This window comes from Anabas testudineus, chromosome 1, assembly GCF_900324465.2.
Source record: "Anabas testudineus chromosome 1, fAnaTes1.2, whole genome shotgun sequence".
NCBI lineage: Eukaryota > Metazoa > Chordata > Actinopteri > Anabantiformes > Anabantidae > Anabas > Anabas testudineus.
The window spans coordinates 14243237-14269735 of record NC_046610.1 but is presented as its reverse complement, the minus strand read 5'-3'; the positions used below and the strand labels follow the sequence as shown (position 1 = coordinate 14269735).

The window sequence follows — 26499 nt, the reverse complement described above, 5'->3', positions numbered from 1 at the left end:
GGAATAAAAGAGTGGGACCTTGCCCTAAAAGTTTCAAGCTGATTTTAACTGAGTGTCTCCAAGCCTAAACAGTTTAAATGATTTAGGAGATCTTTCAAAAGATTGGTGTGGTGTTTCCATGCTGAAAGCACGCAGGAGTTTAAATAAAAAGGCTTAAAAGGGTGTGCTCACCTCCTGGGTTTCCGTCTAATGAAGGATTTATGTTCACAAGAGTCATTTAGACAGTGTTAAGAGTGTTGATATCTTTAAATACAGAGCAGAGCATCAAAAACATATACGTCTATAAAGCAGTGGATGAAATGTAGTAATAACAAGAGTTCTTCTTTAAAGAAACAACCGGGTCAATTTCTTTTAACAAAAATGTAATTTGGAAATGCAGTTGTGCATTTTAATAAAAAAAACATAAGTGCATTCTTTATACAGTCACAAGACAAAGTAATGGAGTTTACGACGGCTTTAGCTCAAGCGTATTCTGGATGTGGTGTAAATGTCTCTCTCGAGGTCATTCTAAAGGCCTCTGAATGGGCCACTCCAAAAGGCAGGTTATTTGTTTTCAAGGCCATTCTGCAGTAGATGTACTTTAATATTTAGGGTCATTGTCCTGCTGCATCATTCAGTTTTTACTGAACTTCATCTTGTTCAGCCACCCTGGCATTAACATGTAGGATACATTGAGAATGAGTTTTTCCCTCTAGAATGGCAGATACTCCAGATCCAAAAGCAGCAAAGTGGAGTGATCTTGGCTGAGCGCCGTCTTCTATAGAGAGAAGCCACAGAACCAAATAATCTCCATTTATAGACAGTGAGCCTGAGAGATGCTATAACATTTTCCACCATAACTCCCTTTAACAGTTTAACAGGTGTGTTCAATATAGAAGTGCATGATCAAGACTGTTTGTGTTTTTTTTAGTTAAGAAATATTCTGTTTGTTGACATTTGTAATTTTGATAAAGATACAATTACATTTCATGAGCAATTTATGCAGAAAACCAGAATATTGCAAACAGTGCCATTACTTTTTCTTATGACTGTTTGTCCATGCACAAAAAAGGTAACATGAAAATGGCTCAAACAGCATAACTCAGCTCAAATAGCACATTTCAATATTTTGAAAAGCTGATAATTTATAAATAAACAAATAATCCCTATTCAGTTTTTTTATGCAGAGGTTTATTTAAGGATATACTGTATTATTCTGCATGAGTCAAGCTATTGGTGTCATTTTAATACTGCTGTGAGAGTCAGAGATAATTGGACTTTGAAGGAGTCATAGAAAAAAGATGGATTTTTTTGTAAATAAAATTTGTTGAATGAATAATTCATTACACTGCCAGAAAGGATTAACATTCTACACATGCAGATTTCCTCGGACAATTTTCTTAAGGCAGGAATATGTATGCTGAATATTATACAGTACGTGATGATATGCAACTTTGGTCGAAATACTGGACATATCCAGATAGTCTGGTATCCAGTGCAATGTTATTTTTAACTAATAAATTTATTTGATGCATAAAATTGAAAAGTGCAAGCAAAGTGATGTTAAATGTCTTGTTTCTTCCACCAAACAGCTTAAAACTCCAGATTTTCTTGTCGTAGAAGATTGTTTAAATCAGAGAAATGAGTAGTATTATTAGATTTTACATTTTTTTTAATGATTAACTGATGATTAAAATAGGGGATGATTGTCTGTTGATCGAAGGATGACTAATTGGGCTGATTGTTCCAGCTCTAAAGAGATTATGTTAATAACAGTTAAATAGTCTCATTTTACTACCTCATTGTGTTAAATTATAAAATCTTTTGATTCTTTAGTACTTACTTTAGTGAATATTAACAAGTACAGCAGTTGAACTGGTTTAAAGCAGAGGCTTATTATTATTATTATTATTATTATTATTATTATTATTATTATTTATTTTATTTATTTTTGACCTATAATTCAGCAGGCCATGATTTAAACCCTTAGCTGTAAAAGCATAAATATAAGCATAAATATTCATTAAAATTAACCTTGTGAGGGGATTTACGTGTTGCTTTCAGTAATCTTTACACAAAATGTAAGCAGATACCAGTGTAAAGTAGAAAAATAAAGAGGAACAGCAACTGTCTAATGACAGTCAGCCTTATTTCGACAAATTCATAAACATTCATAAAATGTAAGTCACAAACCTATTTTGACAAATCATGGTGTCACATTGATTTGGAAATCGTAAGTTAATCTGATCTTAAAGAACTAAGTTGCAACAACTGCTCCGAACAGAAATAAAAATTAAAAAGTCTAATTAAATTAAACCTTGATCTACTTATTTCACCTGGTCCTAATACACATTTTCAGGATATCACATTAGGTCAGAACCCAGAGTTTAATAAAAACTGGATTAAAGCACATTTTAAAACTTAAACACTCTGAAAATATCAAAATGATATTACAAGGCAACAATGTTTTGCGACATTCAGACTGCAGTAATAGAGGAGATGGAGACACAGTGGCTTGACTGAGTTAAGCCTTGTCCTCAGAGCCAATTGACATGTGTACACAGTGACATTCAGTCTTCAACACACCCCTACTCAGCCGCACTCCACCATCTGATTCTGTCCCTCTCCTCTTCTCCCCTTCAGACTGAGGAAGAGTGGAGTGCAGAGCGGGCCGACAAACTGGTGATCATGACTGGCTAAATCAAGCCAAGGCAAGGAGTGAAAGAAAGCCAAAGAAAAAGGAAGAGTGGGAAGAAGAAGAGGACTACGCGCACGCATACACTACTGCTCGTCTCCTCATCTCCACGGCAACCGTGTTCACACACTCGCAGACTTCTGGGAGGAGACCTCGGCGAGCTGTATCACAGCGTTGGAGGAAAAGGAAAGAGAGTCGGATGGGAAGAGGCGAATGAAAGAGCGGCCCTTCATCACTCTGCATTCATCATCCTTTAGTTTCTTTTATTGAGTTCACGCTGACATTTTTAGTTGATGGTCAACTTTTAAATTCCTCAATAATCTGACTTGACAGCATATTTCTACCAGCTTAGATCTGGTTCTTTGCACTTTGCATTAGTCTTACATATAAAGTCACTGTTTCCAAACAACTCACATACCGTTCTCATGTTGACACTAATTTAAATCCGATGAATGATTTAACACTCATTGTAAATTTTGTACATATTGTTACACTGTAATCTCCCCACACTGATCACTCCTGACTATCACACACCTCCACCTTAATCCAACCCAAGACTGCTCATCCCTCACTCTGCAAGCTCCCCTTCAGTCTTCTGCGTGTGACTTCATCTGTCTACCAACCCTATATCCGAGGCTATGAGAGGAGGAGTCGAATCCCAGATCACTCCATCATGCCAGTTCTGAAGAGTAGAGAGGAGATCCGGGCTGGCAATGTTCAAGGTAGGCCAGTGATTCGAGTAATTGGTTTGTATTTGTGTGTCTTTGACTGTTTCCTGAACCTTTCCCCCAAAATCCACTCAACTCTGTTTACTGTTTATTTGCTGAGGTGAATTCAATCCTTTTAGTCTATTAAATATCAGAAAAATAACAGAAAATGTCTGTCATAGTTACCCTGAGTCCAAGGTGAAGTCTTCAAATTGCTTTGTTGTCTGACCAACATCCCATAATCCAAATATATTTCATTTAAAATAACAGCAAACCAAGAAAAGCTGTCAATTTGAACAATTGACTCTGATTGCTGGTATTTCCGCTTGATAATTGACTTAAATTAACTAATGAATTAATCTAGTCTTATCATTTTTCTAACAATCTCATACCATCTGAAATTATTTGCTGAGTTCTGTCACCAACAAAAAATAATTGTGGCTCCTTTGCCCATTATTTCAGTTCTAATTTAACCACAGAAATCGTCCTCACTCATGATAATGTCAGGTCATGCAAAATGTTAGGAGGGGTGTAAATAACAGCTGTTCAACGTTGGATATTAGACAGTAATAACAATATTGTGTAACTTGTGATGACACACCACCTATGTGACCTGCCTTATTGTTTCATTTACTTGAAAGCTTTTGACTTTATTTTTCACTAAGTAGACACTAAAGTGGTCAGCAGTTTGCTGGGTTATACAGTTTTGCGACAGTGATACCGCACATAACTTCATACTTGAACACAGTATGTTGTAGAAATGACTTGACTTTAGACATTTTTCTTTTGAGGGATTGATTTTTAGCTTAGTTTGAATTTATGTAAAGCCCGTGGCCATTGTTGATTTGTTTTCAGTTTGAGCGTGAGCAAGAGAAGACACCAATGAAAAGGATAACTCGAAGATGAAGGAAAACATTTGCTGAACAGGAGAAGAAAGAACAAATTGTTGCCATGCATTGTTTCTCACAGTACTTTGTGAGGGAGCCCAGTGTTGAGTTAAAGGATAACGAGGCACCAGCTTCAATAGGCCCATCAAAACGAAAGTTGTGCTGCTTCACAAGGGAAAACAGGTCCAGACAATAGTAACTATATAAAGCAGGAGAGTGGAGAAGCTGGAGCCTGTTTTATTGCTGAGCTTGTGCTCCTTTCAGAAGCCGCTCAGGACTTCTAACTGATAAAAGGCACATTTAAAAGTTGGAGGGGCGAGTAAAGATAATGGGAAGACTTGTCTGACTTGACAACGAGGACGAGAGTAGAGATAACGTAGAAACGGCCCAAAAGGAGAATTCATGCATGGTATTTGTGAGCACAGAATGAACTTTTGGGCTTTGGGTCTACAGCAGAAATAATTGGTGAATTACTTGGAGATAGTGTTTGAACTTTTCCAGTCATTTTCTCATGTGTGCAAACAGTTTTGAAACAGAAAATGTGCAAAATCCTGTGTTCTGTAACAGTGTCCGGCTCCTGCCAATGAAGCAGCTCCAGGATTTATCTCATGATGGCATCATGGATTAGATTCTTGGCTGGATTTATTTTTTAGCTTTGGGTGAGACTAGTTTACGATCACAACTCTAAACTGAGCTTTTCCACATTTGCATTCGCGGACCCACAGAACTTGATGTAAGCATTTAATTATGATGTGCTTCTTTGCTAAAGCGTGACTTAGAGGAGGTGTGTGACAGCTGGTACTGTATGTTCCTCCCTCACAACACAACAGCTTCTGCACTGAACAGACCTACTGTATTGTGCACACTTACTCGCATATGCTGCACAAACACTGAACACTACAGCTCCCAAATTCTTCCACACAATATTTCAATCAAAACTTCGCCAACAGTTGAGGCTTGGCTGACACTGCAGGCTTGAAATAGCTGCTTGTGAACTGTGTTTCTGGGGCAGATTTTTTCAGCCAAAACAGAAAAAGGGAAAAAGGGGAGAGAATATTATAAAGCAAGCAAGGGGTTAAGGCATGACAGAAAAAGAAACAGACAGGCAAAGATCCAGGTGCGGGCTGTAAATCCAGAGGGAGATTCACTGACAGTGGATGAAGGAGGCAGCTTTGTAGACAGATGCAGCTCTGAGTGCGTGAGCAGCAAGGCATGTTGTTGCGGCGTCGTGATGCTGCATGTTTTTGGAGACCATGATGAGAAGAAGAGATTACTGTATGCAAACACTGGCTCTCATATCAGTTGGGCAGTGTTGCTCCCGTTTTGATCAGTGGACTGTGGCCAGAGTGGCACCAGTGAGGTGCCACGAATATGTGGATGTTGAGATGTTGACATTGGGACTCACAGACACCCGGCTGAGTCAGTATTGGATATAAGCCTCATGTGACCAGCTTTACAAATGTTGATTGAGTCGTTGAAGGATTACAGGTACTAAGAAGCCTGGTGTTTATTGTTTACTCAGAGCCAGAGAGAGAGAGAGAGAGAGGGGGAGAGACGTGCAAAGTAGTTATACAATACTTCAGAAATGTCATCTGTGCATTAGGAGTTTCTTTGAAAAAATGTTGCAGACAACACAATCTAAAAATTACTGACAAACTTTGTCGTCCCTGAGGGGCAGTAGAAAACAAGGCACAGTCAGCTGTAAAGTACATGGGGCTGATAGCTGAGACAAGAGTGTTTGTATCTGTTGGTTCTGGTTCTTGGCTGCTAAAGAGAGAACCAGAAGAAGCTCAGACATGCTGCTTATTGGTGTTTCAATGATTTCTACTCCAACCTTAAGCATTCAGTTTTATGAACGTTTCTGAGACTGATAGAGCCAAATCAACGGATAGAAAAATGTCATTAAAGTCCTGTCAACCTGAAACCTGAAAAGAAGTTGACTTTCCTTGCACAGCATGTTTGCATTTTGGATAAATGGCAGTTTGTTGTCCATTATGTTGCCCAAGTACTTAAAGAACGCGACTGTTTCTATATTCAGACCATTTATTACTGTGCTGACAAAACCTGCTACATAAGATCAATACACATATCCATGGTTTTGGTTACATTTAACTGAACAGAGGATTCATAGCACCATTTAAAAAAAAATCATTCACCACAGGACCACGAGGTGTTTCGTCATTGTTCAGCAGGCTAATTGAAAACTAGATATTAAAATCGTACGATTTTTGTTAGGGATAAAGCTCAAGATGCTTCTTCTGTCTCTCCTCCCCTATAACTAGTCATGTGTGATTGTGAGAGAAGGAGGAAGAGCTAAGAATAGAGAGAAGGGGGCCCAGTACTGTGATGGCGCCTCTACCCACGTTGTTCAGCTCTGTTGGGTGTGCTGTTCTGTTACAGAAGTCTGAAGCACTCTGCAGTTTTTGTTGATAGCGATTTGTGCAGGCTCTGAAACTCAATACAAACTGTATCTCTTGCTATGTAAGTCATTTTCTTTTTCATTGAGGTATCAGATGCAGAAATTGAGCTACAGATCTGTCTCGCACCCCCTACCTGTTATTAATAACATGATCAGAATGTCTGACACGTGCAGAAATTTCATCAGAAACTGTCACTTTTGCCTTTTGAAGCCCCAGACTGGGAAGAGTCAGGATTTCTTTCATATAATTTTTCACACAGATGGAAAAGAACAAATGACAAGATCTGTGTTCAGAGAGGAGGTGCAGGGATGAGAGGAAGTCACGGAGGGTTTGATAGCTGAAAGAGATTAAATAATATTTGATGATAGTGTCCTCAAATGGCACACAAGAAACAGACGCCAGAAGTCCTAAGAAATCGTGTCATGCCGATGGCTTTGTTGAACTGAGAAGAAAAGTTGATGATGTTATCAAAGAAGGGCAGGAAATAATGAAAGAAATAAAAGGGAGAAGAATATTGTATATTATCTATCATATTATGTCTGAGTGGTGCCACATGTCAACACATTTAGCTGTCTTTAATAAGGAGGAAATCTTGACAGGTTCAGATCTTCTGGGCTCTGGATTTATACTCATTTAAGAGCCAAAGCTGATTTACTTCATACAGTGTTGGTATTTCACAACTTTTTAGCAGCGCTAATAACAGGTGGAAACTGTTTGACATCTCCAGTGACTGTTTGCTAACCTGCACCAAGTGTCAATGAATCTGTTTCCATTTGACCCTCAGTGGGGGCAACTTGTCAATTAATTAACTGTGACTTGAGACTGGGAGTGCGTCTGGAGAGCAGGCAGCTGTAGAGGCGAGAAAGCAATTGGCGCTTCACATATACAGACTTGAACATGTAGTAATAACACAAGCTCAGTGGTGAAGACCTGAATTTGTCAGTGTTTTTTATTTTTCTAATGAAGCTGATATTTCCCAGATTTGCAGTGCACGACCCATTCCTCATAACTGCCAAGCATTTTGACATTAACATCCTAAAGAGAGGTCCCCTCATCAACTTAAAAGGTGTCTCTTTTGCATTACTGTGCTTTACTGACACCAGCTTCGCTATAAGTTACCTTCCTCCTTCCTTGGACAAAAAAGATAAATTTACAAGGCATTACATGTATATGCAATTAGCATTCAAATGACTTCGAAGTGGTGACTCATTCATCTGCACATTTTTCTAGCCACTTTAATTCTCACGTTACATTGTGCGCATTATAAGTCAGGTAAAAATAAATTGTTATACTAGAAGCACCAGCGTTTGTTTTCTTTGCACAACTGTGCAAACAATTGAATCCACTATGGAATCGTTTAATGGGGTGCTCACGTAACAGGCTTATAATAATGTCCCTAATATTTCAATATCTGTATATGTGTTTTTAGGTTGTCTACACACAAAATTGAAATTGAGCAGCTTTCATTCATTATATCCTGATCACATGTGTTTGTGTATCTGGTTAATTAGATGCCCCAACTGAATAAATAAAAAGAAATGTGCAGGTATTACGGCACTGTACGGAATGAGCTCTATAACCTAATGTAATTAATAATTAATTGTGTAATTTAGGTCACACAGAAATGTTCAATTCCTGCCTCAGCCAAATAAGGCGGCTAAATAAAATACTTGTTCTGACAAATGCACTAAATGACTAGAAGTAGATACAGTAGAACAATACTTTTGTTTGACGATGCAAGTGAAAGTAATACTGCAAAAACCCTGTGCTGATGTATAAATGAAAGTGTTTATACCCATGGATCTCCTAAATCTAAAAGACAGAAGATTAGTTGAGCACCTTATTGTTGTGAAATTATGGGAACCTCTAACAAAGCTAAAATAGCGGGAACTGAATTACTAATAAGTAATTACCACAAGGATATCATAATATCCATGTTCACAAAACATGACCTGTCAAATATATTATCAGTTAAATGTCTCCGATTATTGTCAGGAATCTCAAGAAAACCTTTTTCTCTAACACGAGGAAGTTGGGAATTGGTAGCTCCACTCAGGCTAAATTGAAAACCTCAGAGCAGAGCAAGATGAACTGCTGTAATGAGTTTGTAAGGTAGCGATGCTAATGAGTGAGGTAGTCGTTGGTTTCGGACAATTTGAATAAAATAATTTGAGAGAAGACGAATAAAAGACCAAGATCATCTGTTGTATGGAGACGTTGGTCCAGTTCTGAAAAACTCGACTGAGTTATAATAGGCATGAATTTTGAATGAATAATACTGCCACAACAACTTTATGTAAATTAAATAAGAAATAAATAGCATAGCTTGATACAAGTAAAAACTTCCTACTATTTATATGTTAATTTTCATTTTTTTGTGTTTATCAAGTGTATAATTATTATGTAGTTCATAATTAACAGCCTTGGGGTCATTTTAAGTGTCTGTCTCTACTTCACCTGAGTCTTTTCTTCTGCTCATAGCCAAAATTTTATATGATCATACTTTAACTCTGGTCAAACAATTACACAATACGATATATAAAAAAAAAAAAGGTCACATTCTCAAGGTCAAGCAGTGTAATCGTAATCACACTTGCCTATTTGTTATATACACTGCACACTGTGGGTTGGGAAAGTGAAATAGAAATAGAAAGGTAATTATTAATAATTAATTCTCCTCCAGTCACGTTACTTGTCACACCTTTATAACAGCAGATTACAGATTATAGTTTATGTTTGGATCACCCAATGGGGAGCAGAGAGCAAATATGCCACAAATATGTAGCAAAAGCCAGGTATTGTCCCTCTTTAAGTTGCGCTAACATTTCGAGGATGCTTACATGTTTTCTATAGGTGATGATGATGATGATGATGATTATAAAGATCAATTATTAATCTTAAGATAATTCTAGACTTACTCTTACTATATCCTTCACATTTTATGTGGGTGTAAATATGTGTGTTGACTGAATAATACAGTGGGATATACAGCATTATGTTGTAGAAGAGAACTTTAGGGATAATGTTTTGTTGTAGGCCAACCCTGGTTCCCTCCACAAAGAGCTAATGGGATTTTTAGACTTGACTAATACCAACCAAATGGAAGAAGTGCATTTAAAGAGCAGGACAGTAGCAACATGTCATAGCCTGGCATCTGATTTGTGTGTTTGCATAAATTGTAAACCAGAGCAGATGTTTTCTGACTGTTGTTTGGTTGGTGACCAGCGCATGAAAGGAGTTTATGTTGACTCAAATGCCATACGATCTTTTAGGCTCTAAGACACATCTAAGGTGCTTTTTCTTCAGTATCTGTTATCAGTGGATAACAGGCTGGGCATAATATTTGCATAAGACTTGAATAAATTGAACAAAATGGTTTGGTGTGGCAGAGGGCTTGCTTAAAGGCAGTACTGCTACAGGTGTTAGTGCAGGTATGAGGATGCCTCGTGGCAGACTATGATGTTGGGTTTTGGTGTGAAGCATCAGGTAATTAAGAAGAATTATAGAAAAGCTGAGTAGATATTTGTCGTTACAACTACTCCCATGAGTCTAAGGTGCTACAGGCATGCTATCAAAACCTCAGGAGAGGTGTAGAAGTTGAATGCTCAAATCTTTGCCACAAGAGAAATAGCAGACACCAAATTGGCTTTGAATGTGAATATAAAACTCCACTCCCATCACATTTCAGCTTTTCACAGAGACCTCTGAAAAAAAAAACCCTGAAAAAGTAAATCATCAGCTGTGGCTGAAAGGAGTGTGTGACCATGCTGCTTCGGATAAAATGGAGTAATAGAGTATATTGTATCAGAGTGAGTTATAAAAGCCTTTAGAAAAGAAAAAAAAAACAAGCTGTAAATCAGCAGTATTCAGCATGGGTTCTAACTGTGTCATATTACACAAACTGCAGAGACATGGCATAAGTCTACATTCACTGTATAACTATAAAACAGTGGTGGTCCAGACCCTCACATGCTGCAATGCCCCCGTGCAGCTGCAGAGAGGGACACGTCACGTTTGCTGCTAAATTAAGTTCAGAGCAGGGGATATAACCTCACTGAAATAAATGGCTTCAATGAGGTAATGAAGACCCCGGGGGATAGATGGATCCTGCTGCAACCCTGCATTTTCATCATCCCTGTTTCTCTGAGTGTTTATATTTTGTACATTGGTGTGGTCATGTTTATGTGCGCTCACTCACACACCTGGGTGTGGGTCTGCTTTCTGTGTTGACCAGTTTATTTGTTTTTGATGAAGAGACCATATAATGCTATTTAGAGAGCTGTGACAGCTTCAGTATGACAGTAGAAATCCGTAGTGTGTCTCATCACAAGTGCAATTAGCAGAGAAAGGATTCTTGACCAAATTAAAGTGTACTTAATGAAATATGTAAGCCCTCTTCAGTAAACTCGTAGTTCTGGCCCTTCGGAAAGATGGTACACAGATTATTCAATACACTGTATTTGAAGATCACTTAAAGACTCAATTCAACTTGTTAGATGTTATCATGATGACACAGAATGCGGCTCATATACATTACGTTCTGTATTTTTCGGACTTTATTTTATCTTGTTTGTACAGCTTTACTAATTACAAGCGACATCTACTGCACATACTCCTCTTTTTTTCTCTCTCATTGCATGATTTTAAGGATAAGGCCCTTGATATTGTATATTTTTGTCATTGTCAGCAAATCCCTTAAAGAAGACAAAATCAACAATGAATTCATCCAACCAACTATTAATGTCTGTGTAATTAAAGCTCGATATAGTTTGTTCCTCTGTGAGATGGATCTCTATCATTGTCCAACTGTTGACACTTTCCCTTCATTATGATGAAAATAGACACTTCCATTTATTTCTAGTCAACTACACAATAACCATAATTCTGCAATAATTAGGACACCAAATGTGCATTAATCTAAAACTGAAAATACAAATGCTCTAATTACTATTATTTGAGCAACTTTTCCTAAAAATGTCATCTATTTGACAATTAAACCATACAGCTATGATCCATTTTTAAAATGGGCTTGGGGCTGATTGACATTGGTAGGGAAGTTAGAGAGTATTGAGAGATGGGCCAACGTGTATTTTTTTTGCAATGTGCAATATAAGAAAAATATAAAAAATGCATTTAAGTTATCCTTTAATACAGCAGCAGCTGTGTGTTTTTATTCAGCTATGACTAGGACAGTATAGTAGAGAGTCAGTATATTTCAGCAACTCACAGTGACAGCTGACTTTCTAAGAGGGAATTGAATAATTACAGGGCATGTAAATAGAACTTGTGTTGGCTTCCACCACTCCTGCAGGGGAGTCATTATAGCAGCATGATGTCTGATTACCTGACTGAACACAACGGTGCCACGCCACTCTGACTCACAGATCAGAATGAACGTCATTCACCTTAGACAGCACCATTGTTTTTTAGTCCTGAGGTACTGTCCTCCATTTATTTAAAAGCTTTTATTTTGTTAGAAAGACATTTGGCTGTCTACATGGCTGCAGGATTTGGATTTTTATGCAGCAAGACTAAAAACAAAGCTCTTACAGGATTCAGTCCAAGGCCAGTGAAGGGGCATGTGCACAGAAAGAGCTGAGGAACTTAAAGGACTAGCTTTTTGAAGCTAGAATTAATACAACTCAATATTAATACAATATAGAGATGCTTATATGTATTTGCTCTTTCTGCTAGACATGCTAATTTCACCTGCAACGTGACTGCACTGTAAGAAAATCCTTTTTAAAAGACACAAGCACCTACATCCACATTTGAATACCAGCTTCTTATAATTTTTCTTTCTTTCTTTTAGACACTGAGTTATGGGTTGTTCAATTGGATACATGTTTAAAGTAAAGACTCCTCACATTTGTTTTAAAATCAGGATTATAATAAGTCACTTACGTCAGAACATTTGTGCAAACGGGTTGAATAGATTTGTAGAGAAAAACAGTCTACCACTCAAATAATAATAATAATTAATTAAATAATACAATTCAGTAGGATTCTGAATTATTGATGATATATTGAAGTTGTGATAGTAAACAGAAATGTCAAACATTATCACCTGCTGTTGCAGCTCTCCAGGGGGTATTCAGACCTTTAAATGAAACAAAAGCACTCAACTCTCAAGGATTTTTCTTATTTTTTTTTTCACTGTGCAAACTTATTGAAGCAACAGTAGTGTCTAAAATGGCTTTAATAATTTATTAAGGCACAGTGTTTAGTAAGGTTTGTTATTATTTATAAATCATGTCTGGAGCAATGTGTGCTTTAGTGGAGCTGACAAAAGTACCACTCTTACCTGTAACTGACCACCCACTGAATGTAAATGGGCTCCTTAATAGATACGCCTGTCAACTTATGTTATCCACAATGCCTTTCAAACGCTATGCAGTGCAGCCCACCACACCAAGTCTCCAGGGATATAGTAGAGCCTGATAATGATGGCCTACGTGTGTTTTAAATAGCGTGGCAGATTCAGTTTTAGTGTCTCAGACTGGTGCTCAGAGCCTCTGCAGTATATACGCTATAGTGTATAATCCACTGCAATATTCAGGAAAGATGTGACCATAAAGTCCACACATATACAGTGCTGTGGGAAATGATAGGGGGATGAGTTGAAGAAGGCAGTTCACGTCTTGATTGATCATGTCGAATCATTACTGGTAGATTGGAAAACCATGAGTGTGACTGTGTGAGGCTGCGTGTCTCAAGTAGCTCTGGTTATTCTATTGGTGGTTTGTGCCATTTGACGGAGTTCTGTGATCAATGCTCTTTGTAAATGTTAAGAGTGATATGACTGATGTTTTAGACTTATTGGCATGATCTAGCACAACTCAGAGTCTGCTGTATGGACATGAATGTGATGGTGTGTGTCTATTTGTGCATATTTAGGTGGGTAATACCAGCCATTAGTCAATATATTTTAAATAACAAAGCCATATATGAGTGCCAAGCGCTCAGATGCATGAATCAAGCAGTGCTTGACACGCGGCTCTCTCCGTGTTCATGCATGTGTGTCTGTATCAGAACATTTCATAGAAGGTTAGACACATCTGCTATATATCAGCAATGCATACGTGTGGGTGTTTTGTGTAGCCATCCATCGCCACTCACCAGTGTTTTCCCACCACTGCATATGTTATTGTAATTGCTGTGTAAGTGCTGTCATGGACACACAAGAGCACATAAATTCATACTCAACTCAACTTAAATACCCTGACTGTTAGATGGTTTACTTTTGTTCTGTTATACTATGGTAAATGATGCACTCTCCATTTAAATATTATTAATTGGGGACCCTTAATAACAGGGGAGACTGTTGTGTGAAGGTCTGATTACTCCAAATGTCACAGCAGCTCCTGCTCAGTCAGTTCGGCTAAATGCTCCCTGTATCGTGTTATTTGTGTTTATTAGCCTGTAGCTCCTTCACAGATTCATTTTTAATGGGAGGTACTCTAAAAGGCGGAGCACTGGATTATCTCTATCTGCAGGAGTGCATTAACTTACCTCATATGTGTGTAGGTGGGTGTGCCTGCACGCGTTTGAGCGAAGGCTCCGTGCTATTTATTTTATAGTAAGTGTTTTATTTGTGCATTTTGAGTCGATGCAGCAATGTGCGTCAGTTTAGATAAAAGTCAATTGTATTATTATTAGGAGAGCGCACGCAGTGCATGTAGTGTACTGCATGAATTGGTGTAAGTGTGTGAGTTGTGTGTATCTTCCTGTCCATCAGGGTGTTATGTGGAGGCATATTTGAATTGTTACTATGGAAACCAAGCACTGCTGTTGTACAGAGACACATATCCGATTGGGTCTTTGTCTCGCTCTGCTCCGTCGTTTACTGTCACACTTCTTGCATTATTCTTGAAGATTTTTTCAAATAGTTTCCCTGCAGTGCCCCCTCTCAGTCGAATCGTTGGCCATTTTGCTGAAATTTATTTCCATTCTTTTATTTTCCAACTCACTGTGGACTCACTGAGGCCGTTTTTCATCCTTTCTTAGCTTTCATGTTTCTTGGGCTTTCTTTAACCTCATCTCCATCCTTGGCTTTTATTTTATCATCTTGTGCTAATCATGTTCTCTTTTCATCCTTCTTACTTCAGCTGTGGCCCCTCCACACCTCACTCCCTCACTGCCTCCCTCCTTTTCTTATTGCTGTTCCTTCCTCCACCTCCATCTCTTTTGTGTATGTCTCTATTTATTCTCTTGCTCGCCCCACTCTTCTTTCTCTTCTTCTCTCTGCTGCCTTCCTCCCACTCGCTTCCTCCTCCTCCCCTCTCTCTCTCTATCTCTCTCTCTCTCTTTCTCTGGTGCGTCTTCGTGGAGAATTCGGGTCGTTTACAATTACTATGTGCACCTGCAATTAAGCCTGACAAACCTCTGGTAATTAGACCTTTTAGGCAAACTGTTTTTTTCTTCTGATCTTCCACACTGTTCAGCCTCTTCTCTCTGCCCTGTTTCACACATTACTCCTTGCTTTCTGTTGCCACTTTCTATCAGATTTCACTTCTCCTCACAACTTCACTCCTTCTCACTTGTTTCTCTTTGGACTTTTGTTTTTGGTGCTGACTGGATCAGCTCCACAACGCCCAGGGTGCTTGATAAATAAAAGATTACTAAAGGTGTTGTGTGAGCGAAGAATAGGACAACGTGTTTTACTCTGCCCTTCATTTATCCCTCAGCTAAAGTGCTCTACGGTGCTTAATTTAGAATACAAGCATGAACATCTTCTCATTAAGATTCCTTATTCCTGATTCTTTATCTATGCAGAAAATATGCCAGAATTTGTTCTCCTGATACACTTGTAAGTGCGTGCGCTCAAACACACACACACACACACACACACACACACACACACACACACACACACACACACACACACACATAGGAAACCACAATTTTCACATCAGGCCATGACTAATTGTGTTTCTCCCTGCCTGTCACCTCCCTTTGCTTACATCTTTCACTCCGCCTCTTTCTTTCTCTCCAACTTTCTCCTCTTCCTCTATCGTTTCTTCTCCTTGCTCTACTCTTCTGATTGTGTGCCTGGTAATAGATGAGCAGTAAATAATAGCAGTAATAGTAAATAATAGGTCTGCAGAGGGCTTCAGAGAGCAGGGAAGTGATCTCTAAAGGTTGGAAGACGCAACTGAGAGAAAACAGGTTTGGAGGGTAAAAGGGGGAAAAGCTGTGGAAGTAGTGGAGGAGGGTGTTGGAGAGACAAAAAAATGAGGGAGAGATACTCAGTTGAGCCTGGGCTGAGTGTCTAATGGTCACTTAGCCTGGCAGCTAGTCCATGAAGCTGTGAGACTGTCAATCTGTCAAAATGCAGCCAGCGCTGTCCCAACTCCCTCAAACACACACAGACACACAGACAAAACTCACTATCTCTTTTGCAGCTCTGTCTTTCATTTGTGCCACAGGGTTCCTCCAAGGAAGTCACAGCACAGTATTATGGATGTGGCGTTGTCACTTGATGCTCTGTGAGCGCTCACAGGCCTCTCTCTATCTCCGTGTTGGGTTTGATACGCAGCTATGTGGGTCAAGTAGTTGGGGTTTGTAATTAAAGTATTGAAACGTCTGTAAGATCCAAACCAATACCAGATGTTATTCATTTCATGAGGCCAGCAGTGATGTTATTATTACAGATTATTAGTTTTTAGTTAGTGAAACACTCTGCCTAGTGTGAACCCATTAAATTAGAATAAAAAGGGAAAAGAGCAATATAAGAAAACAGAATAGAGACAGTTGTGACCAACACACATTATCTATCTAGCAGAACAGTTATAAAATAACTAAAACGATGACTGTGTTGCAACCAGTGTTGGTAATTCTGTTTCTGACATACTGCTCACATTCAAATGAATATAGATAATATTATATCTACAGTTTTTAAAAGACTCCAGTATTTTGACACTGGCTGTTTGAGGTCATACATGTTTTAATTTTTTTCGCTCTTAATCTAAACTGTTCAGTGTCATTTTAATGTAGCTTTAATCACCTCTCTCTGTTTCTCTGTTTCTCTCTCTTTCCTTCCAGGGACGGCATTTACACTCCTCCACAATGCTTGTCAGCCTCTACCCTTCTCCCTCCCATCTTCAGGACAAGCGCTTCATCTCCCCCTGCTCCTCCCCTTATCAGCCTTCCCCTCCTCCTCCTCCTCCAGACAAGTCCTCCCAGCTTCCGTATCCTCAGCCTCGACTGACACTCCCCTTCCTCTCCTTATCCATCTCTGTGCTCCTCCTCTCCATTCTCCTACTGCCCGTGTGCGAGTCTCGCAGAGGTGGAGGTCCAGGTACAGGACCCGGAGGTGCCCAAGGGGGACATGGAGGCCAGAGGGGAGGCAGCACCCAGAGGGGCGTTATCATCCCCCCTCAGTACTCTCCAGGTTCACCACCTCTTCCCCCAATCAATCCCAAACTGATCAGCTCGCTCAGTATTGCTGTCATCCTGGTGGGCAACTCTAGTGAAGTTGCCCTGGGGGCTGGACTTGAGAAAGAGGACTTCCTCCACATCCCTTACCCCCCCAAAGTTGAGGTGGTCACGATGAACGAGACTGATCCCAAGAGTATCATCAATCAGATCTGCACACAAATGACTAGGAACTCTCTGCAAGGTGTAGTGTTTGGTGACGACACAGACCAGGAGGCCATTGCTCAGATCCTGGACTTCATCTCTGCCCAGACACACATCCCCATCCTCGGCATCAGGGGAGGGTCCTCCATGGTCATGGCAGCCAAGGTAGGAAAACTCTTTATTTGTTTGTGGAAAAAAGGACAAACTTTGTGAACCGTGTATCAGTGTGGGATGGTATTATTTAATGTAGATAAACATGCTGCAGTCTTTGTACTGAGAATATAACAGGGTGGGCCCTTAATCAAACTGATGCACAGGCATGTTCAAGGATTTGGAAAGTCCTGTTAATGGTAGCATGATTTTATGTTCAAGAACTTTATATGAAGTCACTGACAGAAAACAGTTATATGTGAAATCATCTGTTGTATTGAGTGCCACATCCACTGAAAGGCATTAGGCCCATTTTTTATGCGAGTATTTAGTTTTGGTGTTATTTGGTTGTTTTGGAATCAATATGAAACTAAGAGAACAATGAGAGTTTCCTTCCCCTCGGGTTTTAAGATGCATCAACCTTTCAGCACAGAGAGCTGTTTCTGAATCAAACCGAGCCTCTCTGTTGATTGATTATGCTGTTAATTGACCTCCTTTGTGAGCCTGACGTCATATTGTGGCTCCTGGCAGTTAGCCGACTCAACTCTAAAAGGACTCGCAGTGTGAAACTAAAGAGTACATAGCAAATCAAAAACCATCTCTGTGGGACTGGGATGCGTGAGATTTAGCACAAACTAGGCTGCATGAATAGAACCTATGATCTAGAAATAGAACAATGGCTGTGAAACGTATATTTAAAAATGTTGCAGCCTAGCTCCTGGAGACAATGGGATGGACAGTAGAACTCTGCAATTGCCTTTTTATTTTGTGTAACAGTACTGGTAACCTGCGTTTGTTTTTACAAAGTACTTTGGATTTAGTTTAGTTGATGCGTTACAAGATGCTCAGTGTTCTGTTATAAGCTTTTTTTCAGAGCTCTCCAGTACATCTCATGGTCTTTATCATTAGATGGAACTTGCTGAAACATAAATGTGGTTTAAAGCTTTGGACAAAGCTAGTGGATTAATGTTGATTTTAAATGTTTTTTTGTCAAAAATTTTCTGAAAGTTTAAGAATGTGATTTCTAAAGGTTCACAATTTGTAAGCATCGCTGTATACATTAGCACTGAGGTCATGGCTAGCAGTGATGTGGACTGCACTTTCAGCCAACACTGAACATTAGGAGTATTATGAGTGTAATATTATTTACCGTGGAATATTTCTCCTTGCATTATATTAGTTATGTCAGTTTGACCTTGTCTATTAACTTTAGTACATTTCTCGAAGGCTTCAAGTTGTCAGGAGACAGTAGAAATGTAATTCTTACACCATTGTTTCTGCTTGTAGAGTAGCACAGCTGATTGGATTTTGAACTTTGCTGCACAAATCTGCAAAATCTGCACAGTTAAGTGTATAAAAATTGTTAAATTTTGTTAAATTGCAGAGAGAGTGGGAGTCTTAAAATCTGATATGTGCTGACTTTACTTGTTGCTTCATTTTGAAATCAAGGCCATCTCAAACTGGAATTAAGAAATAATTAAAGGAAAGATTCAAGTCACTCAATTCAGAAATAGTACATTAAACGGCAAGGTGATCCCTTCAGTGGTCAAAGCCCTCTGATATTATCTTCCATAGGAGACTGCTTCGCATGCATACGTGGTGGACATACAATTTAATAGAAGTGAAGACAGGGAAATGAAAGGAATGGAGTGATGCTGTAGAGGTTAAGATGAGAAATAGACAATAAACAAGAGAGAGAATGTTATGAAGCTGATAGAGACAGAGGCCACAAACTGAGAGTGGCAGGAGGGAAAGATTAGAGTGCAACAGACATGCAAACTTGCTGCTGTGGAAATAGAGCATATGAGTGTGTGTGTGTGTGTGTGTAGCCTACATCATTAGACATCTTTGGATGTTTAACACAGTTTTTTGAGGAAATCTCTCTGTTTTCGCCTCGTTCGCTTGGCTTGTTCTCCTTAAACCTTTATTCTTCTTCTGCATGTTCACTGACTCGAGTCTCTCTCTCACACACACAGAACTAAGGATGAATGTGGTGGATCCTGTTGGCATGGCAACCAGCTGCTTATATATTTCTCTGCACACTGTATAAAAGCAGAGGGAGAGAGAAAAGATGATTTCTGACAGAAGCAGTCTAAAAGAGATGAGGGATAGTGTCCTAGTCGCGAAGGAGGGGGTCAAGGGGTAGTTGTAGATGAATGACTAGATTAAAGTGTGAAAACGGAGGTGAGGGTGAGGTAGTGAGAGTGAGAGAGAAGGACGGAGAGGTGAATTTTACTGCTAGTGTAGCTGTTGCAGTTTGAGCGAGAAGTCAGACATACTGCTCGCAATAATTAACATTAACATTAATAAGGTTAGCCTGATTCATATTCACAACTTGCAGCTACAACCAGAAAATCATGAGCAGATGAAGATATTAAAAGGTTGATTGTTGATTAATATTAATCAGCATACTGAGTTTTAGACAACAACGCAATCCAAACAGTAGACATACTGACTCTGAAATATCAGGTTAAAGTATACCTGAGCTAAAAGCTAAAATATATAACTTTTTTCTAATTCTTTTAGAAATATGCCTCAAAATGGGTAGTATGGAGAGGTGTTGTCAAAAGGGCAGACAGTTTTAGAGCAAGGCTCGCCCTTCTGACCAATCAGAGAAGGTCAGTTACTTCTCATTTTGTGAATCACTCGCTTAATTCACAAAATTTGCATATCGTAGCTTTAATCAGCTCAGAGTATTGATGCAGAACTAAGACTTTCCTGAATTGAATCTGCCACAATTAACTGATCATTTCTCTGCAGAAGGTTTGCCTCTGTTGAACTTCCAAAAACACAGTTCGCTAGTGGTGGTAGAGTGATGTGCCTTTTTTACTTCTCACTGACTGTACTCTTTGACAGAGTACCGTTAACAACTTGGAGAGAGCACTTAAACAGACAAAAGTTTCAGTGTAGCAGCTGCAGAGCAACATTAATCTTCCATCAGTGATTTCACTTGTTTGATCCGGCAAAAGTGGAGGTCAATGGGTGCTAGATGGTGCAGAAAAAAATGAGGAAAGATTAAATAAGGGAACTGTGGTGTACAGTTGCAAAAAAAGTAAGTGAAAAGTAGGTAAATTGGTCATGAAATGTGATCAGATCTTCACCAAAGTCACAATTTAAAAAAAACCCACAATATTTCTAAGGTAATGAAACACAGTCATGATCTTCCATGTTTTTATTTAACATGCACATTAAAAATGACTTTTTTGCTTTTTTTCCAACACTGGTGTACAATAAAAAATAACAGAGAGATAAAATCTTTGTGAAGGTGTTTGTTAGCGTCAGATCTTGACCAATCCACATATTTTGTCAACCAGGAGCCGGATCCCAAACGGCTGTGGCAATGAGAACCCTACCCTACTTGATGAAATGTCATGATTTATACTCATTTATACTCACTAACTTAAATAAAAAAAAAACAAAGAGTCTAGAAAAGAGTGATAGAGTAGACAATTGAGATGGAGCAGGAAAAAAATGGGATATTTGTAACACAAAGCCTATAGTATCATGAGGGCAGTTGTATAAGCTGTCTGCAACGCTCGTGTACATACCTTTGTGAAAGAGCGAGTGAGTAATTTTCCATCATCTGTAACTCAATTGTTTTCAGTCCATTTCTTATCAGTTCACAATTATGTCTATCTGTTGTGCTCCACATCCTCCCGTGGTGCTTCTCTTCAGGCTTCTGTGATGGGCAAACCACTTGATTTTTCCATTTCTTGTCACTGAGCAATTAGATTTCCATTTAAAACAACACTGAACACGTCTTTTATGTATGGTATTTGATCTTTAAACCGTATTTTTCCACATGCGTCACAGTTATCAGTAGAGATGATGCAGATATATACACTGGCCTGGTAGCTCGGAGCACTTCTGGCTTTATTTTTCTTCCAGTATTCTGTTATAATGAATCAGTGACAGATGCAGGTAGGCCCATTATGTAGCAAACTGGATGCATGATTCCTTTTAGCCATTAATTCACTCCCCGCACGTGCTGGTAGTCACATAATAGGACAACAGAGTTGGCCTTGGCACACACTCAACTCTGTCTCTGGGGACTAATGAGGTCTTCCAAATCTATTGTTAAGTCTCAAGCTGTGTGTGTGTGTACATGCGTTGTTTGCACGTGTGCGTCTGTGCATGTGTGTGGACACGTAGAGCATGCTAGTCTTCAGTGATAATGGTCGCTTTGCCTGTGTTTGGGGAGATTACAGCAATTGTTTTCAGTGCAAACAAGGTACCTAGAGGCACGCAGAGTCTGAAACCATTTTTCATAAATGGTCCACGCGTCTTAAAGTTAATTTTTTTCCATTCAATGCTGTCTCCTAGTTTTTTAACCAAACAAATGGCTTAAAGTTGCTGCTTGTTTAATATAAATCTCTCTTGGTCTCTCTTGGGGTTAAAGACTATCTGTCAGGTGGTCAATAGTAAAACTCATGGTTGAATGGATTGCTGTGCTCTGGCTCTCTTGTGGTGCTGAAAAAAGAGAAAATACTGTGTATAAGAAGAACAAACTGCCATTGTATCCCTTAAGACAAAAAACTCGGTTTGTTATAGAGACATAGCACGCTCTGTCGATGAAAACTGATTCACCACTTCTTGATTGATTACTACAATTATACACCCTCTCTATCTTTAAATAGGCATCCTTTGTGCAGAAGTGTATGAGGACTTCTTGTAAGACAGACATTAGCAGAGAAGTAAATTATCTCCCAGACCTGTTTGGCCAACTGCTAACTGTTCAGTGATTCGAAGGTCCTTGCTAATCTCTTGCAGCTGACACGATTGTTTGAGCCAAGGGTGCACTCTGTCTTCTCATCCTATTGTTCCCGTTCCCAGTTTGTGGTTTTTATGAGTCCCTCATTTCATCCTGCATGCACCACGTATCCCATTATGCTTGGTTGTTGTACATGAGGGGATAATGGACTGCCTTTGTAATGCCCCCTTTTGCAATTATGACCAATCCAAAAAGACAACAGCATTAAGAAACAAACTGCATATGTATATTCATCCTCACTCACCTATTATCACATTATTATCACGCTGTCTATTTGTATTTTGAAAAGCACTTTTTTGCACTGGATATCCATCCCTATATTCCATTTGTGCACTGTCACTGGAACAGAATTGTGTTCCATATGTCAAATGCAAGTTGATGTTGATGCGCATGAACAGCAACAATATAGCTTGTTTCCGAGAGCAAAGACTTTGCATCTGCTGTCAGGTTAAACTAGTGTCCCTACCCTAAAATACATAACACAAACATTGTTAGCAGTCTCACCGATTTTATTTATGTCAAGATTATTTTTATTGGACATGTTAGAGTTAGTTTCTAGGTGTGCACAGTGACGGACTGAACAGGATTTGGACAGGACTAAAACAACAGACATGCTCCAGTAATGATTACTTTGCCCATCCTCCTTCTGGAGAACTAATCCCATCCTATTAGACCTTTAAACACACTTTCTCTCTCTCTCTCACTCACTCTGTGAGATACTGTGGCAGCCTGCGTTTGATTGATGTTCCTATTTTCCTGGCGTTGCCATACGTTTAACCCCTTGAAAGCCCAACAGATGCAATAGGGGATAAATCAGGCCAAATATAATCTGTTGTGTCTGACCTGTGTTCTTTGACAGTGAAATGTAGGTACTGTCTAAGGACATGATCATCTGTCTCTCAAAGTTAAATTCAAGAGAGCTCACTCTATGTCTGATGTCATGAAACAACAAAACCTGGAGCTGCTCCTGTGTCAGCGAATGGAAAACAGAGTTTGTAAATACGTTGACACTGTCTAAGGAAGTTTGAACAGAATGTGCTTGGTGACTTTTTTCAAAAAGCTGTAGAAGCTCAATTTCCAACTCTGTCTCCTAAAATTAACATTTTAATACTATTACTTTGCCCCAGACTGGGGATTGATGGTTTTTAAGGTTAAGGTGAGGTTAGGGGAAAGGTTTTGGCATTGATTAGCAGATATAGTGTTGATGATTAATTTAGTTCTCGTTTGCATGCTAACATTTTGTTAACCAATAAACAAAGTACAACTAAAGCTGAAGGGAATGAGGCACTTTTGCAGGTATTTGTAGTGTATCCAACTGTGTGAGACAGAAACGTAAACTTCCTTTACTGGAAAATATGCAGAGAATAATGATAATGCAGCAATTACATAAAAAAAAACAGTACTATATAATCTTTCAGGCAAGAGAGAATTTCACATCTCATCACTTCTCTTTCACATCATGTGTTGAAATCTCAGCTGAGCAGTCACAACAGGGAGTGATTTTACCTGTGCTCGTTATTGCCTATATAGTTCTTCTTCTCACAGTTTGTATATAGAACATATAACACTGTAGAGTAGTTACAGGTTTATGGAGCTAAATATTTTTATGTCAGTGCTGTACGAGCATACCAGTACAATTGTTTTCAGAGTGCTCCCAGAATGAGACAGATTTTCTCATTATACCGTCCTTGTACACACACACACACACACACACACAGACCCACAGTGGTAATGCATTCCTTATCTCCTTACAACATTAACATTAACACAAACCATCATCTAAATGCCTCAGCTCAACCCTAACTTTAAGTAATGTGCAACCTTAACCCCAGAAAGGAGTTTTAACCTTTAGAAAGACATTTGAAATGTAGAGGAAATCCATCCACACAGACACAGAACGGCATAGAAAGTAAATATTCACACACACACAGACATCAAGTAATCGGGAGTCAAGGTCAAAGACTGTGTGAGGCTTGTATCCTTCCCACTCCCATCACATGTTCTTTTCTTCCCTTTCCCATCTCTGTCCTCTATTTTTGTTTTGTTATTTTTATTGCACTGTTGTCTTAAACAGCACTGAAGCTGTTTCTGAATGATGTCCCACCCTTGCTGCCCCATAAATTCAGTCAATTCTCACAAATGAACCTTTTTATTTTTTGCACTGATGGTCTACAAAAACCTTTCTACCCTCTTCTCCCTCTGTGTTTTTTCTCTCTCTCCTTGTCTTTCTCTCCATATAATGAATTCGTTTTATCAGCGGCTGTGCTGTGCGTGGACAGGATGAGTAATTTTGGAGATCACAGGAGACTTCTCTGCATTGCACTTGGTTGCAACAGGTTGTCAGAAGGCTTTGGGAGCCTCACTTGGCTTCTCTCTGCCGACAGCTATCGGGCCTTTTAACGTTCCAGCATATGAAGCCTAATTAACAGCTTATCTTATTACATAAAGATGGTATATGATTCAAATAAAACCGGATTAGCCTTTTGTGACACCGTGTGATAGTAGCACCCTAGTTTATTTCAGATTTGTTTATGAATATTTTAGTTTGCGACATTAAGATATAATAAATGGTTACTCTTTTTTAAGGAGGAAAAAATAAGTAAGTATTTATTTTTATCACACTTTTCAACAAGAATTACTCAACTAAACTAAACTATAGGAAATGAGGCAGTTTTGTAGGTATTTGGCCAAAGAGGCTCTTATGCCAAAGAAATGTTTACGACTCTTGCAACAAAGGTCCCCAGCTGGACTCGAACCGGGGAATGTTGTATTTATGGGCACAAACCATTAGGCTCCAAATTCAGTTGTTTTTTTTTTATGGTTCTACTAAAGAGGATGTTTCTGCTGATAGGGACGTCAGATTAGGAAACGCTCAAACGTGTTGTTTGGAAAGGCACTGACAAACAACATATTTCTTTTAGTTTAGAGGACATGTTGTGATCACTGACTGACAAAAAATGTGTTCCGGCAACCTTTGAAAAAAACAAGCATTGATCAGATTGAGTGATGCACTGTTGTGTGTTATTCTGTTTATTTGCCAATCACAGCAGCTGTCTGTGTTGGTTTAAAATCAGAACATCAAATGGTTGCCAGTGGGATTGAACATATTAATGCTGACAGATGTCTCAGTTATGGCATGAAATCGTAGAACAACTACTCAGTCAGGCCTAGGTGCACAATATTGAAACAGCAGTGTGATTGTAAGAGTCTTGGACTTGAAGTAAGTGCAGGACACACCAGTACTAGAATTAGTTCTCCCCACTGTAATTTACCCCTGTATTCATGCATTTAATTTGCCACACCCCCTAAAACCTCCTCGTTAAGGCAAATCTTGTTGCTGTTGCTTCAAAAAGTTTGACATGACCTTCTGGCAGTCACTGTTAATGTAGGGGTTCAAACTAACTTTCCTCTGGTGCCACTGCTCATGAAACTGCACTTCATCATGTAATGTTTTTTAATGTTTAGGGAATACAAATCAGCGAGAGATAAAAGATAGGAGATAAGAGCTGAAAAAATTGTCACATAATAATGTGGTGGTTTTCATGGTTTTGCATCAGGCTGAGAAAAGACCTCTTAAATATGGAGAGAGAGCCATCTGACTTGTGGGTATTTAATCCCAAACAGACAGAAAAAGGTTGAGTTTGTTCTAATTGCACGGAGCAGGGGAGTGCAGTCATTTACATTCATCAGTGAGCCTCCATTTGTTAGGTCTGAGATAAGGAAAGAGAGAGAGAAGAGCAATGGAGGAAATGTGGGAAAACATTTTGGTGCAGGATTGATGTTTTGTTCTTGTATCAACTAAATCCCACAATGTGCTGCTCTGGCTATTTTGTATATGTGTATATAGGTACATTTACATCATCCTGTTATTATGTGTTTTGTCTGTTGGAGCTGAATAAATAGAGTGTTAGAGTGGTAGAAATAGTTTTTACATTTTAATGATTTGGTAAAGCTGTTGTATAAGAATACGATTGTTTAAATGCCCCATGATGTTTCAGTATCTGCCCAGGTCTGCACAGGAGGTGTTTTAGCCACATGTCAGACAAAAGAGCTACAGTTTTAATCAATGTGACATTGAGTGACACTGCACAGGCAGTGTAACAACCCTCTCTTGTGCTTTATGTGTGTAACTACCAACCAGAGTGTCTTTTTTGGATTGAAATCCTTCTATTTTGTTCAGTTTTACATGAGTAACTGCAGCTATTGTGGCCAAAATGTGGGTGACCGCACAGCTGTACTGTGGTTGAACACATCCTGTGCAGACACTCAAGCTGAAGCTGCTGCTGTGCTGCTTTCATTATCAGCCTGT

General features: G+C 39.1%; 1 protein-coding gene across 3 annotated transcripts in view; it reads left to right on the top strand.

Annotated features, from left to right (window-relative positions):
* grin2bb (glutamate receptor, ionotropic, N-methyl D-aspartate 2B, genome duplicate b) overlaps positions 1–26499 on the top strand; it is an 81304-nt gene that overhangs the window by 3010 nt on the left and 51795 nt on the right. For all 3 annotated transcript variants that reach the window (XM_026358866.1, XM_026358865.1, XM_026358864.1), the window contains 2 exons: positions 2623–3396; positions 16733–17434. In XM_026358866.1, the coding sequence (XP_026214651.1) occupies positions 3388–3396; positions 16733–17434 (711 nt within the window). In that variant the 5' untranslated portion in view covers positions 2623–3387. The remainder of the gene's footprint in view (positions 1–2622; positions 3397–16732; positions 17435–26499) is intronic.